Genomic DNA, 13,986 nt, shown 5'->3' with positions numbered 1-13,986 from the left:
TGGGGCGTGAACCATCAAATGGAAGACCTCTCTCTCTTTCTCTCTGCCTCTGCCTCTCTGTAACTCCACCTTTCAAATAAATAATAAATCTTCAAGAAAAAAATAGTCAATGCATCCAAAACATTTAAAACAATCACAATATTTTATTTCTCACCAGCTATAATTCTCACTTGATTTCTTTGTTAATTTTAACTGGACTTCTATTACAATAATTCAGTTGCCCAGTGGATAATGGAGACTAGAAAATTCTTAAATAAGGGAGGGTCGGAATCATACTTTTGGTGCTTATTTTAACAGCAGTGTAGATGTGAAATAAGATTATGTGGGGAAATGCTAGCCTAACTGTGAGGAGAACCTAAAAGTTAGTTAAATCTAAAAAGTGCCTGAGTAGGTATGGTGGCTGAAGAAAGGGATGGGAGTCATTGTGTTTGTGGACTCCTCTGAGTATGTGAGATATATGGACAATGTTCTGAAGGTTTAGCCAGAGGATGTAATTCCCCACTCCCAAAGAGAGGGGTGGGATCTCCTTTGTATTCTGCACTGCACTTAGGGCCAAGAAGAAAGAATAAAATAGACAGAAGTGATGTTTGGTTTTAGAGAACTCATGGCTTTTAGGGGAACAGAAGAATTAAAGGGAAAAAATTAGGAAAGGTATGTATGGAACGTCTATCAGAAGTTATGGGAACGTGTGTAATGACAACTGGTATTTACTGTTCATCATGTAACCGTATTCCTTGTACCTTGTTTAACTGTCACAACAACCCAGTGAGTGAGATATTATTGTTACTACTCCTATTTTAGGAATTCTGTGCCAGAAGCACATGGAGGTTAGGTTAGTTGCCCAATGTACTATGTAGTCAATGAGTGTAGGAAGGTCCTCTTATTCCACAACCACCACTCTTTGCTAGGATGAGAATAAACTGATGTTCTTATTACTAAAATGATACAGTTAAGTTCTGAGCACGTGGTGGGCATTTGGCGTTGTTAAGGCACCTGAATCCCACATCTGGGTGTCTGCCTTCGATTCCCAGTTCAGACTCCAGATTCACCTTCCTGCTCATGCAGGCCCTGGGAGACGGCACTGATTGTTCAAGTACTTGGGTCCCTGCCCCCATTCTGGGAAACCTAGATAGAGTTGCTGGATCCTGGTTTCAGTCCAGTCCAGGCCTGGTCATGGTGGGCATCTGGGGAGTAAACCAGATGGGAGTTTCTCTCTCTCTCTTCTTCCTTCCCCTTCTCAAATAAATAAGATATAAAGATATACACATTTTTTAAAAAAAAATACACATTTTTTAAAAAGGACTTGCCCATACACTCATGTAGACATCTACAGCAGGTGTTTAAAAGTCACTAATTTAGAAAGGATGACCATCATTAAACATGATTCTAATGACTCTCAAGACAGGCAGCACCTGAGTTACTCTAATCTTTGAAAATTTTCAGGTAAAGAAATCAGTAAGTCTGGAGGCAGATCCTGTGGGAATTGCCATTTGGGATGTGAGATGAAATACCCAAGCAATAGATTTCCCTGAAGAGATCCAGACAGTAGGGAGATATGAGTTGATTTTTGGCCCTGCTTTGGGAGATGTACAATCCCTTGAGAGAAGGGAAAACTTGAGTACAACTGTGACTCACTCGGGAGCTAAAGAGTACTCAGTCTAATTGTAAACACAATCCCCCTTTTCCTGTCTGACATCCAGAATCCGTTCTCCTGGGAAGAGACTGAACAAGCTTCTATCCTTTTTATAACCAGGTACACTATATAATAAACTTACTTAAATCTTCTGTGTTCTTATCAAATGGTAAGTGTGGTAATCATAAAGACTCTATTTTTCTCTGGTGCTAGAGAGAAAAATGTATTATCATACATTATGCTATTAGAAATCATCATGCATTGTGCTATCAGAAATATTTCCAGGGCATATCAGGAACCAGGTGTGGATGGCATCCTCTTAGAACCAAAGGAATTGAAGGATTCAAAATTATGGAATCTGAGGCTACTTTTCCAAGAACAGAAGATTAAACTACAAGACAAGGAAGGACGGAGGTATGGACTAAGGACAGTGAGTTCCTGAATTGTATGAATGTTATTGTCCTCTGTTTAAGGATGGAGACAATGGTCAGCTTTGCAATGCAGCAGGTTAAGTCTCTGTATGAAATTCCAGCATCCCATATGGATGCTGGTTTGAGTCCTCCCTGCTCTACTTCCAATCCAACTCCCTGCTGATGGGCCAGAGAAAGCAATGAAAGACAGCCCAAGTGTCTGGGCCACTGCCACCCATGTGGGAGATCAGATAGTGCACCAGGCTCCTGGCTCCTGGCTTCTGCCTGGCCCAGTCCTGACTATTGCTGCCACTTTGGTAGTGATCCAGTGGATGGAAGATCTCTTGCTCTGTAACTCTGTCTTTCAAATAAAATAAATAAATATTTAAAACAATAAAAAAAGAATGGAGTCCAGGGTTCTAAACTAGACTATCCTGCCCTGATCCCACTTTGTGCAATCCTGAATGCAAGTCAAGCAGGGAGAACATGTCGCAGGGAGGAGCCCACACCAGTTCCTGCTCCACAGACAGAACTCTGTCATTCTTCTGTGGCACAGATGGCAACTTAACCTTTACCAGACCACGCTTCCTTAGTTTAGCATTAGGAACAATGTTTTCAAACTTTTATTTAGTAAATATAAATTTCCAAAGTGCAGTTTATGGATTACAATGGCTTCCCCCACCCCATAACTTCCCTCCCACTTGCACCCCTCCCATCTCCTGCTCCCTCTCCCATTCCATTAATATCAAGATTCATTTTCAATTATCTGTATATACAGAAGATCGATTTAGTATATATTCAGTAAAGATTTCATCAGTTTGCTCCCACAGAGAACATAAAGTGTAAAATACTGTTTGAGTACTAGTTATAGCATTAATTCACATTGGACAACACATAAAGGACAGAGATCCTATATGAGGAGTAAGTACACAGTGACTCCTGTTGTTGACTTAACAAATTGACACTCTTGTTTATGGCTTCAGTAATCTCCCTAGCCTCTAGTCATGAGTTGCCAAGGCTATGGAAGCCTTTGGAGTTCACTGATTTCGATCTTATTCAGACAAGGTCATAGTCAAAGTGGAAGTTCTCTCCTCCCTTCAGAGAAAGGTACCTCCTTCTTTAATGGCCCCTTTTTTTATACTGAGATCTCACTCACAGAGATCTTTCATTTAGGTCCTCTTTTTCTTTTTTATTTTCCAGAGTGTCTTGGCTTTCCATGCCTAAAATACTCTCATGGCTCTTCTGCCAGATCTGAACGCCTTAATGGCTGATTCTGAGGCCAGGGTGTTGTTTAGGACATCTGCCATTCTATGAACATTTTTTTTTTAAGATTTATTTATTTTGGGGGCTGGCGTTATGGCTCACTTGGTTGGTCTTCCCCCTGCGGAGCCGGCATCCCATATGGGCGCCAGGTTCATAGTCCCAATTGTTCCTCTTCTAGTCCAGCTCACTGCTGTGGCCTGGAAAGGCACTGGAGGATGGCCCAAGTGCTCAGGCTCTGCACCCACCTGCGAGACCAGGAGGAAGCATCTGGCTCCTGGCTTCGGATTGGCGTAGCGCCAGCTCTAGTGGCCATTTGCAGGGTGAACCCACAGAAGGAAGACCTTTCTCTCTGTCTCTCTCTCACACTGTCTATAACTCTACCTGTCAAATAAAAAAAAAAAAGATTTCTTTATTTTTTTACTTAAGAGTCAGAGTTACACAGAGAGAACAGAGGCAGAGAGAGAGAGAGGTCTTCCATATGATGGTTTACTCCCCAATTGGTCGCAACAGCTGGAACTGTGCTGATCTGAAGCCAGGAGCCAGAAGCTTCCTCCGGTCTCCCACATGGGTGCAGGTGCCCAAGGACTTGGGCCTCTTCCACTGCTAGGCCAGGCCATAGCAGAGAGCTGGACAAGAAGTGGAGCAGCTGGGACTAGAACCGGTGGCCATATGGGATGCCAGTGCTCAGGCCAGGGCGTGAACCCACTGCAGTACAGTGCAGGGCCCCAGGAACAATGCTTTGGTTTCCACTTCATTAGTCTAATCTGCATTGGAGGGGAGCACTGGATGTCTAAGATCTCAGGCTCCACTTTTACTAGAGAGGGAGTGCTCAAGTGAAGGAACAAATGCTAAGAGAACAAACCATCCTGCCCTGGTCCAGCCCTCCTGTCCTTTATCCCAGAACTGGTGACTGCACTTGCTGCTGCTGCCCTGCACTCTGCAGGCTGGGTTGGTGGAGCTCTACAAGGGCTCATTTCACAGGCTCATTCCTGCACACCTCTCACACTGCGGATGAGGTAGGGTGGGAAGAGCTGGGCTGTCCTCTAACAGCACCCTTCTTCCTTCACCCACAGACACCCTAGAGAAGAATGGCTCCAAGAAATGGCTCCCTTGTGACTGAGTTCACCCTGAAAGGATTAACAGACCAGCCAGATCTCCAGCTGCCCCTGTTCTTCCTGTTTCTATTCATGTACGTGGTCACCGTGCTGGGAAATTTGAGCTTGGTGACTCTGATTGGGCTGCACTCACACCTTCACACCCCCATGTACTTCTTCCTCTTCAATTTGTCCTTCATTGACCTCTGTTATTCTTCTGTATTTACACCCAAAATGCTGGTGAACTTTGTTTCAGAGAGGAATATTATATCATACACGGGGTGCATGGTGCAGCTCTACTTTTTTTGTTTTTTGGGTATTTCTGAAAGCTATGTGTTGACATCAATGGCCTATGATCGCTATGTGGCCATCTGTAACCCACTTCTCTATACCGTAGTCATGTCCCCTAAAGTGTGTTTCAGCCTTATGCTTGGTTCATACACGATGGCCTTTTCAGGTGCCACGGCCCACACTGTATGCATGCTGAGACTGACCTTCTGTGATGCAAACACCATCAACCACTACTTATGTGACATCCTCCCAGTGATGCAGCTCTCCTGCACCAGCACATATGTCAATGAATTGGTGGTTTTCATTGTGGTTGGCATCAACATCATTGTGCCCAGCCTCACCATCTTTCTCTCTTATGGTTTCATTCTCTCCAGCATCTTTCAAATAAACTCCACTGAGGGCAGGTCCAAAGCCTTCAGCACCTGCAGTTCTCACATAATTGCTGTTTCTCTGTTTTATGGATCAGGTGCAATAATGTATCTTAGGCCATCCTCTGCTGGATCACTGGATGAGGGAAAAATTTCTTCTGTGTTTTATACTAATGTAATTCCCATGTTGAATCCCTTAATCTATAGCTTGAGGAATAAGGACGTTAAGCTTGCCCTGAGAAAAACCTGTTAGAATATTTTGATCAAATATAGTGTGTTCAGGTCCAGCGTGGTGGCATAATAGGCAAAGCTTTCTCCTGTAACACTATTCCATATGAGTGCTGGTTCAAGTTTTGGATGCTCTGTTTCCAGTCCAACTCCATGTTAATGGCCTGGGAAAAGCAACAGATGATGGCCCAAGTGTTTGGGTCTCTGCCACTCATGTGGGAGACCAAGATGAATCTCATGGCTCCTGGCTTTGGCCTGACCCAGTGCTGACTGTTGAGACTATCTGGGAGGTAGACCAGCTGATGGGACAGTCTCTCTCTCTCTCTCTCTCTCTCTCTCTCTCTCTCTCATTCCCCACCACTCCTCTCCCTTACCCCCATCATGCTTTCATGTAAAATAAATGAATCTTAAAGGTAATAAAGATAGCATTTCCTGTGCAGGTGATTTTAGGGCTGGGGAGTTTTTTTTTTGTTTTTTTGTTTTTTATTTAATGACAGTTAAAAGTTGCTTTTTTGAGGGCACTTATTTTCTATTTCTTTTTTAAGAAAATAATTACTCTTTGGGTTTTAAAATTAACAAAATATTTCATCCATTAACTTGACAGGAAACTGTGTGACTTTAATCTGTAGAACATGGTATTTTGAAGTATATATAAATTGTGCAATGATTACATTCTAGTCATTTCTTCTTTACCAGGGTGAAGGGGATTTGAGTCTTCTAAAACCTGCTTCAATCTTTTTTGAAAGTTGAGTTTCCCCTTTTACCATTTTCACTATTCTTTCTACATTTTTTTGCATTTCACCTGTACGATAATTTAAGGAAATTTTTTCCCATTGTTATTAAGGACTCTTTTGTTTCTCTTGAAAAAAAAAAGGAATGGTTCTATAATGATTAAGTAAAGTAACAGCTGGTTACATTGTGCCATGGAGGGTTGGCTTCTTTCCCATGAAGATTTATGCATTTGAAAGTTTGAATTAGAGGAGAAAGGGAGAGAGGAGGCGAGAGAGAGAGAGAGAGAAAGAGAGCTAGAGTGAGAGCGAGAGTGAGAGCGAGAGAGTTATTTTGCATATGCAGGTTCAAGTGCCTGCAACAGCAATCAAGGCTGGAATAGGCTGAAGCCCGGAGCCAGGATATTTATCCAGGTCTCACACATTGGTGACAGGAGCTCAAGCACTAGACCCATAACCTGCTGCTTTCCAGGATGCATTAGCAGGAAGCTAGATCAGAGGCAGAGCAGCCAGCACTTGAACTGGCAGCCGGATGTGGGATGCTGCCCTCAAAACCTGTGCTTCAACCTGTTGCACTGTAACACCAGCCCCAGGTGTGGGTTTCCTATCTTTGCCCTGTTGGGTGCCATTCACAGCTGGCTTGAGATCTTCTGGCTGCACTGTCTGTGCATTCTCCATTGGGCAGGAGGAATGTGTCTTCTTCAAAGGCCAGAGTCACAGATGCGGATGGTTGCATGAAGATAATCAAACAGAACCCATCCTACAGCTCTCTGGTGTGCAGTAAGCTGCTTTTGGTGGGTGGTTCCCATGTTTCTCTACATACCAAGTGGCCCATATTAGATTGTGACTCGTGATGCTCAGAGAGCTCAGTGACTTCCTTAACGTCACACAACTCCTTGATGAGAAAACCTGTGAAACACTATTCATTTTTGCTTGCAAGTGTACTGCTCTTTCTAGTGTATTTTCTGCCCACTTCATTTTATTAGTTTGGTTTTAGTAAACATGAGCATGAGAAAATATTTCAACTTTGAATGTTGGTGGTGCTTTGCTCCTAGATGATGCATACATTTCTCTTAGGGTGGTTGTTGCCTTAGTTCTATTTAGGAAAACAACATACACTATTTTACCATTGTAGAAATCTCCAATCAATATATAGAAATTGGGAAAAGCAGCATTAAGTATTTTGCTGACTGTTTTGCTGATTTTAGGGGTTTTGGTTTCATCGAACCCTTGACTTCTAGTTTAACAAAGTACTCACAATCTATTTCCTGATCTCAGCATCATCGTGCTGTATTGTCACATAAGTTCTTTTTTTTTTATTTGACAGGTAGAGTTATAGACAGTGAGAGAGAGAGAGACAGGTGCTTCTTCCTGGTCTCCCGTACGGGTAAGGAGCCCAAATACTTGGGCCATCCTCCACTGCCCTCCTGGGCCACAGCAGAGAGCTGGACTGGAAGAGGAGCAAGTAAGAATAGAACCCGGCACCCATATAGGATGCTGGTGCTGCAGGTGGAGGATTAAACAAGTGAGCCATGGTGCCGGCCCCATCACATAAGTTCTAAGGAAAGGAATTTTTTTATCCTTGCTTAGTGTTCCTTTTGAAAAAATTGCTTTTCTTAATGAAAGAAAAAATTATCAATCAATAAATAAATAATCTCTGAGCTATTTGGAAGCTTCTGTAGAAGTTCAGTTGTGCATTGCCTCTGTTACCTAATTTATTACTACTTGAGTCAGCCCAAATGTTGTGTTAATCATGGGCACTATTCTTTCTTTTGATGAGCCTCCAAATACAAATAAAAATATGTCCATGAAGAACAATATGTTTCTTTAAAATGTATGACATTCTATCATAAGTTTTGGAAGAAATAATCGGAAATAAGCATATAGAGACAGGTCATAAAAGTTGAAGGTGGCTGATAAGTTTTAACAGAGATGAGCTAGCTGATAGCAACTTGGAGCTTGTAAACTCCATGCAAGTATTCTTTTGGAAAGGCAGGTGTGTCAGAGGAACAAAGTCAGGAGTGTTACACCCCCCATAGAAAAATTTTGAAGTTTTTGTAAGTGAAGTGATTAGAGTGTGCCTGTGTTCTAGAAAGGGAGTGGTTTTTTGTTTTGTTTTGTTTTGCTTTGTTTTTTGTTTGTTTCTTGTTGTTGTTGTTATTGTTGTTTTTGACAGGCAGAGTGGACAGTGAGAGAGAGAGAGACAGAGAGAAAGGTCTTCCTTTATCCATTGGTTCACCCCCAAGTGGCCGCTGCGGCCCGCACTCTGTGTCCAGCACACCATGCTGATCTGAAGCCAGGAGCCAGGTTCCTCTCCTGGTCTCCCACGTGGGTGCAGGGCCCGAAGACCTGGGCCATCCTCCACTGCCCTCCCGGGCCACAGCAGAGAGCTGGACTGGAAGAGGAGCAACTGGGACAGAATCCGGCACCCCCCCTACCGGGACCAGAACCAGGGTGCCGGCGCCACAGATGGAGGATTAGCCTATTGAGCCGCGGCGCCGGCCAGGGAGTGTTTTTAAGTTGTTGAGAAAGCTTGGTTTTTCTCTGTTAGAACCAGGAAGAAAGTTTGCTGAATACATGCTGAATCCATTTAGCACAATTTTTCTCTACTCAAGCTCCTGTTATTTTCAGGATTAATTTGGAATGAGAGTGTTCAGAATCTACTCTGCCTAAGGCTGATGACAGCTAGAAGTAAAGGAAATTTGAGTTGTACATCTGTGTCTTTCCTAAAACTCCCGCCTTCATGAACCTTCCACTACCCTTTACATTGCACCCCTGCTTGCATTGTCAGGGCACACACACACAAGTCATTGTCTTCCATCTTGTAATATATGCTCAATGTCTAACATCATTCGCATGGTATAGGACACTTTAAGATTTTGACAATGTATTTAGATGGTATTCAGTGGTTTCAGGCTGGGCTCAACATAAAGCTCTGCTGAATCTAGTGGAAACCACAATTATTGCTTCAATCATATCTTTGTTTATGTAAGAACACACACACACACACACATTTGCACCACAGTCTATGTGCGGCAATGTACTATATGTCACAAGAATAATCAGACACAGTAACAGAAAGATACAAGTGGACCATCATACTGAAATTTGAGGCATCTTCTAAATTTCCATGCAAAACTCTTATTATCAAAAGACCATATGAATGTCAGAAGTGTTTTGAACCCAAATAGTCATCTTTTATTTCTATTTTCCATGAGATTTTGAAAAATCTTTGTAGAGTTACATCGTATGTATGATATTCCTATATTCTAAAATTAGTTTTATATGGTTAGTATTACTCTGGAAAACTGATTCTGGTGGCATAATGACCATGTTGCATACTGATATGATATTTTTCCATCGGTCTGACAGATAACTTTTCTCTGTGGCGTCATTAATTCAACAGAATACTAGATGATGTAAATTACATGCAGTGGTCCTGTGGTCTCAAACACCTTTAAATTCAGTGTAGTAAGCTTTTACTTTCTGAGTGCAGAGTCTGCCCTCTTCCTAAGTGAAGGGAGGCTGGAATGTTCCCTGTACTGGGTAAGTCTCTTGCTGACGTAAGTTGGGTTAATAGACTTCAAATATCAGTACACGGGCAGATGTTACACTTGCTGTTAGGAGGAGTATTGGCAAAGTTTCCTCTGCAATGTCCCATCTGTCATTCTGTGTGCTCCTCAGAGAAGGACTTGGAGGGTGCAAGATGGAATCCTAGTTACCATTACATAGATGATGAGCCCGATGCTCAGAGATGTTCCTGACTTGTTCCAAATCAGTTTGTGAGTGGTGGAGATGAGTCTGGGAATTGGAATTTTTATTCTAAATTTGCAAGGGTTTATTACCATTATAATGATGATAACTTACTAACTTTTAGAAATTAGAGAGCAATGAGTAAAAAAGCTTCAAAAACAAATAAAGGCAAAAATGCTCAGATAATCAAGTGTCCAGAAAGTATCTGGCACATTTCATATTCACTCCCTGTTGTTTAATTCAAAATATGTGGGTTTATCCTACATTTATATTTGTCTATACATAAAATGAAACCACATGTGGTGGCTTGCTGTAACCATTCTTGTATTCAGGTGTTTATTAAGTTCCAGGGTCAGCAACAAGTCTCACATTCCATAACTTATTTAGCTTTGCAACACATATTTGATAGATACCACTAATGAATGTCTCAGGGTGGCAGAGATTGCTGCTGCTCACCCTCCAAGACACACATTTCCAGTCTTTCCTGCAGTGCAATGTGGCCTGTCACTAGGTTCTAGACATGACAAACACCATTTCAAATGCAAAGTGTGCTCTTTTAATATTCTACTTGTGCTTCTGTGGTCTGGATGCATGTGGAAGTGGGACTTTATGAAAGTGATGAAGCTCTGAAGAAAAGCCAGGAAAGTGGTTCCAACAGAACCAGGATGGAGAAGGGAAGAATGGATGGAGATTCAAACAGGAAGAGGCACACAAATGGCTTTGAGTTGTTGGCTATATTTAATTTGTAGATCTGATGGTGGATTGCTAGATGTTCATTTTATAAAATTTGTTTTAGGTCACATTTTGTACACATATTTATATATTCATGCAAATATTCATAATCAAATAAGGTTACAATCCTGTCATTAGAGTTCTCCTTATGTGTGACAATAAACAAATCTTAAGCAAACACAGAGAATGAAGGCATAATTGGCGTAGTTGGGAATTACTAAAGGACTTTCACAGAAGAAAATCGAGAGAGGTAAGATAAACATACACAGACTTGGGCAGAGAAATTTCTGTTTTGAGTGGGCAACAAGAAATTTCCAATAACATCCATAAGGTGATGGAAGTCAATGTTGTACAGACTTGTAGTATGTGATATATCACAGTGTTGAGGTGAATTTGTGGCAAAGAAGGCCTAGTTCTTCCATATTTTAAAATTTCATTCGCAAACCTTTCTACCATATTGGTAAGTATTTTCCTTAATAAACTTTGTCAGATAAGATTTTTCATCTCTCTTTGATGAAAGGAAACTCAGAATTAAAACACAGAACCACATTCACCCTGTTCTTTTTTATAAGATCACATTAACTTGAGAATTGATTATAATTGTGTTGCAGTAATTACTGAACATTCTCTATGACCTTGAGAATCTAAAGTATTAATTCCTTAAAATGCCAATGATAATTAAAACATCATAATTGTGAAAATATACAGAAATGATTTTCATCCTTCCAGTTGGCCTCAGGAGTATTAGGATCTTAATCTGCCTTTCCCTAATGATTAATGATATTTTTTCCTACATCTCCCAACTATGCTATGTCATAATTCAAGTTGATAAATTTAAGAAATCAAATTTATTTTACATCTTTGAGAAATAAAAATATGCAAAAAGTTCTGATTCTGGTGATATCACAGGAGAGAATGCACCTGAGATGAGTTGCTTCCATTTTTGTTAATTTTCACATAAGGAAAAAAGTGAGTGTAGAGCTAGATCCTATGGGAATTGCAATTTAGAACGTGGAAAGAAAGAAACAACAAACAAACAATAGATTTCCTTGTAGAAATCTAGACAGTAGGGAGATGGGAGTTTATTTTTGGCCTTGCTTTGGGAGATGTACAATCCCCTGAGAGAAGGGAAAACTTGATTAAAATATTGAGTCACTCAGGAACTGCAGCCTGATCACCATCTAAGGTGTATCTACAATTCCCTTTCTCCTTTGACACCCAGAATCTGTAATCTAGGAAGAAACTGAACAGGTTTCTGTCTTTTGTATAATCAAGCACATTATCTAATTAAACTCTCATAAACCTAATTTTCTCATGACGTGATAAGTGCAGTTTGGAGACCATCTGAATTCACAAACATAAATCATGATGGGTAGTTCAGACGTATTTACTGAGCATATCAGGGATCAAGTGTGGACTGCATCCTCTTGGAACCAAAGGAGTTGAAGGAGAAGTTACTCTTCCAAGAAGTTGGGGATACACCACCTGACAAGGAGCGCTGAGGTATGGAATGAGTTCATGAATTACATGGGTGTTAATGTTTTCTATTTTTATGATGGACACCAGGCACCTAAACTAGGTTATACCCATCCCATCTCCATTTTGCACAATCCTGAGATGCAAATAAAACTAGAAAAAGAATGCATTCCAGGAGAGCAAAGATTCAGAGACATTAATGGGCTCAGGGATTTCAGCATCTGTAATAGTAAGTCGCATCTCTGTGGACTGTACCATCTGCCTTCTAAAGAGATTACTTTTTCTGTGACTTAGGAATGTAATGTAAACTTTCCCAAACTATGCTTGTCTAGTGTAGTTCTAGAAAGAATGTTTTGGTTTCCAACTCAATAGTCTAAGGTGCACTGGAGGCCAGCACAGGATGACTAAGTCAACTTCTTCAAAATTTAATGGGAGTGAGTTTGGGTATGGAGGGCTCAAGTGAAGGAACAAATGCTAAGAGAACAAACCATCCTGCTCTGGTCCAGCCCTCCTGTCCTTTATCCCAGAACTGGTGACTGCACTTGCTGCTGCTGCCCTGCACTCTGCAGGCTGGGTTGGTGGAGCTCTACAAGGGCTCATTTCACAGGCTCATTCCTGCACACCTCTCACACTGCGGATGAGGTAGGGTGGGAAGAGCTGGGCTGTCCTCTAACAGCACCCTTCTTCCTTCACCCACAGACACCCTAGAGAAGAATGGCTCCAAGAAATGGCTCCCTTGTGACTGAGTTCACCCTGAAAGGATTAACAGACCAGCCAGATCTCCAGCTGCCCCTGTTCTTCCTGTTTCTATTCATGTACGTGGTCACCGTGCTGGGAAATTTGAGCTTGGTGACTCTGATTGGGCTGCACTCACACCTTCACACCCCCATGTACTTCTTCCTCTTCAATTTGTCCTTCATTGACCTCTGTTATTCTTCTGTATTTACACCCAAAATGCTGGTGAACTTTGTTTCAGAGAGGAATATTATATCATACACGGGGTGCATGGTGCAGCTCTACTTTTTTTGTTTTTTGGGTATTTCTGAATGCTATGTGCTGACATCAATGGCCTATGATCGCTATGTGGCCATCTGTAACCCACTTCTCTATACTGTAGTCATGTCCCCTAAAGTGTGTTTCAGCCTTATGCTTGGTTCATACTTGATGGCCTTTTCAGGTGCCACGGCCCACACTGTATGCATGCTGAGACTGACCTTCTGTGATGCAAACACCATCAACCACTATTTCTGTGACATCCTCCCAGTGATGCAGCTCTCCTGCACCAGCACATATGTCAATGAATTGGTGGTTTTCATTGTGGTTGGCATCAACATCATTGTGCCCAGTCTCACCATCTTTCTCTCTTATGGTTTCATTCTCTCCAGCATCCTCCATGTCAATTCTACTGAAGGCAGATCTAAAGCCTTCAGCACCTGCAGTTCTCATGTAACTGCTGTTTCTCTGTTTTATGGATCAGGAGCAATAATGTATCTTAAGCCATCCTCTGCTGGAACACTGGATGAGGGAAAAATTTTTTCTGTCTGTTACACAAATGTGATTCCCATGATGAATCCGTTAATCTATAGCTTGAGGAACAAAGATGTTACAATTGCCCTGAGAAAAACCTTGCTTAGACTAAAGTGTAAATAGAGATAGTATGTCCATGTTCATTAGTTACAGAACAGGTAAAGTCTGGAGATATATATATATATATATATATATATATATATATATACTGAATATATTCTAGTGGTGGACTTCTTATTCTATTCTTCCCAAGATAATATTTGCTCTTGTGTTTAGAACTTAAAATAAAAATATTTTATTCATTAACTTGATAAGTAACTGTATTATTTTAAGGGTAGAATAACATATATAGAAATATATGTGTGTAATATATGTATTATATATAATGAAACTTCTGTATTTGGCTTCTATTTCTTTTTTAGCATGGTTAAGAGAATTTTTTAAAGATTTATATATTTATTTGAAAAGGCAGAGTTATAGACG

The 13,986-nt window shown here is 41.1% G+C and overlaps 2 protein-coding genes across 3 annotated transcripts; both read left to right on the top strand.

Moving 5' to 3' along the window:
* The first annotated feature begins 821 nt into the window (after nt 1-821).
* On the top strand, nt 822-5,312 carry LOC103350571 (olfactory receptor 8B3-like). Of its 2 annotated transcripts, none has more exons than XM_008267083.4 (2): nt 822-832; nt 4,394-5,312. In XM_008267083.4, exons 1-2 carry the CDS (start codon nt 822-824, stop codon nt 5,310-5,312), a joined length of 930 nt encoding a protein of 309 aa, XP_008265305.4. The 2 variants fall into 2 exon arrangements, with proteins under 2 accessions (XP_008265305.4, XP_069921443.1); XM_070065342.1 differs by lacking the exon at nt 822-832 and adding an exon at nt 3,522-3,530 and having other exon boundaries at nt 4,389-5,312.
* Nucleotides 5,313-9,178: 3,866 nt separating this feature from the next.
* Nucleotides 9,179-13,626, top strand: LOC103350573 (olfactory receptor 8B3-like). Its single transcript, XM_070060937.1, has 2 exons — nt 9,179-9,187; nt 12,685-13,626. Exons 1-2 carry the CDS (start codon nt 9,179-9,181, stop codon nt 13,624-13,626), a joined length of 951 nt encoding a protein of 316 aa, XP_069917038.1.
* Nucleotides 13,627-13,986: the final 360 nt, after the last annotated feature.

Source organism: Oryctolagus cuniculus, chromosome 1 (genome assembly GCF_964237555.1).
Source record: "Oryctolagus cuniculus chromosome 1, mOryCun1.1, whole genome shotgun sequence".
NCBI classification, from domain to species: domain Eukaryota; kingdom Metazoa; phylum Chordata; class Mammalia; order Lagomorpha; family Leporidae; genus Oryctolagus; species Oryctolagus cuniculus.
Note: the sequence above shows the minus strand (reverse complement) of the source record. Positions and strands in the feature narration are given on the sequence as shown.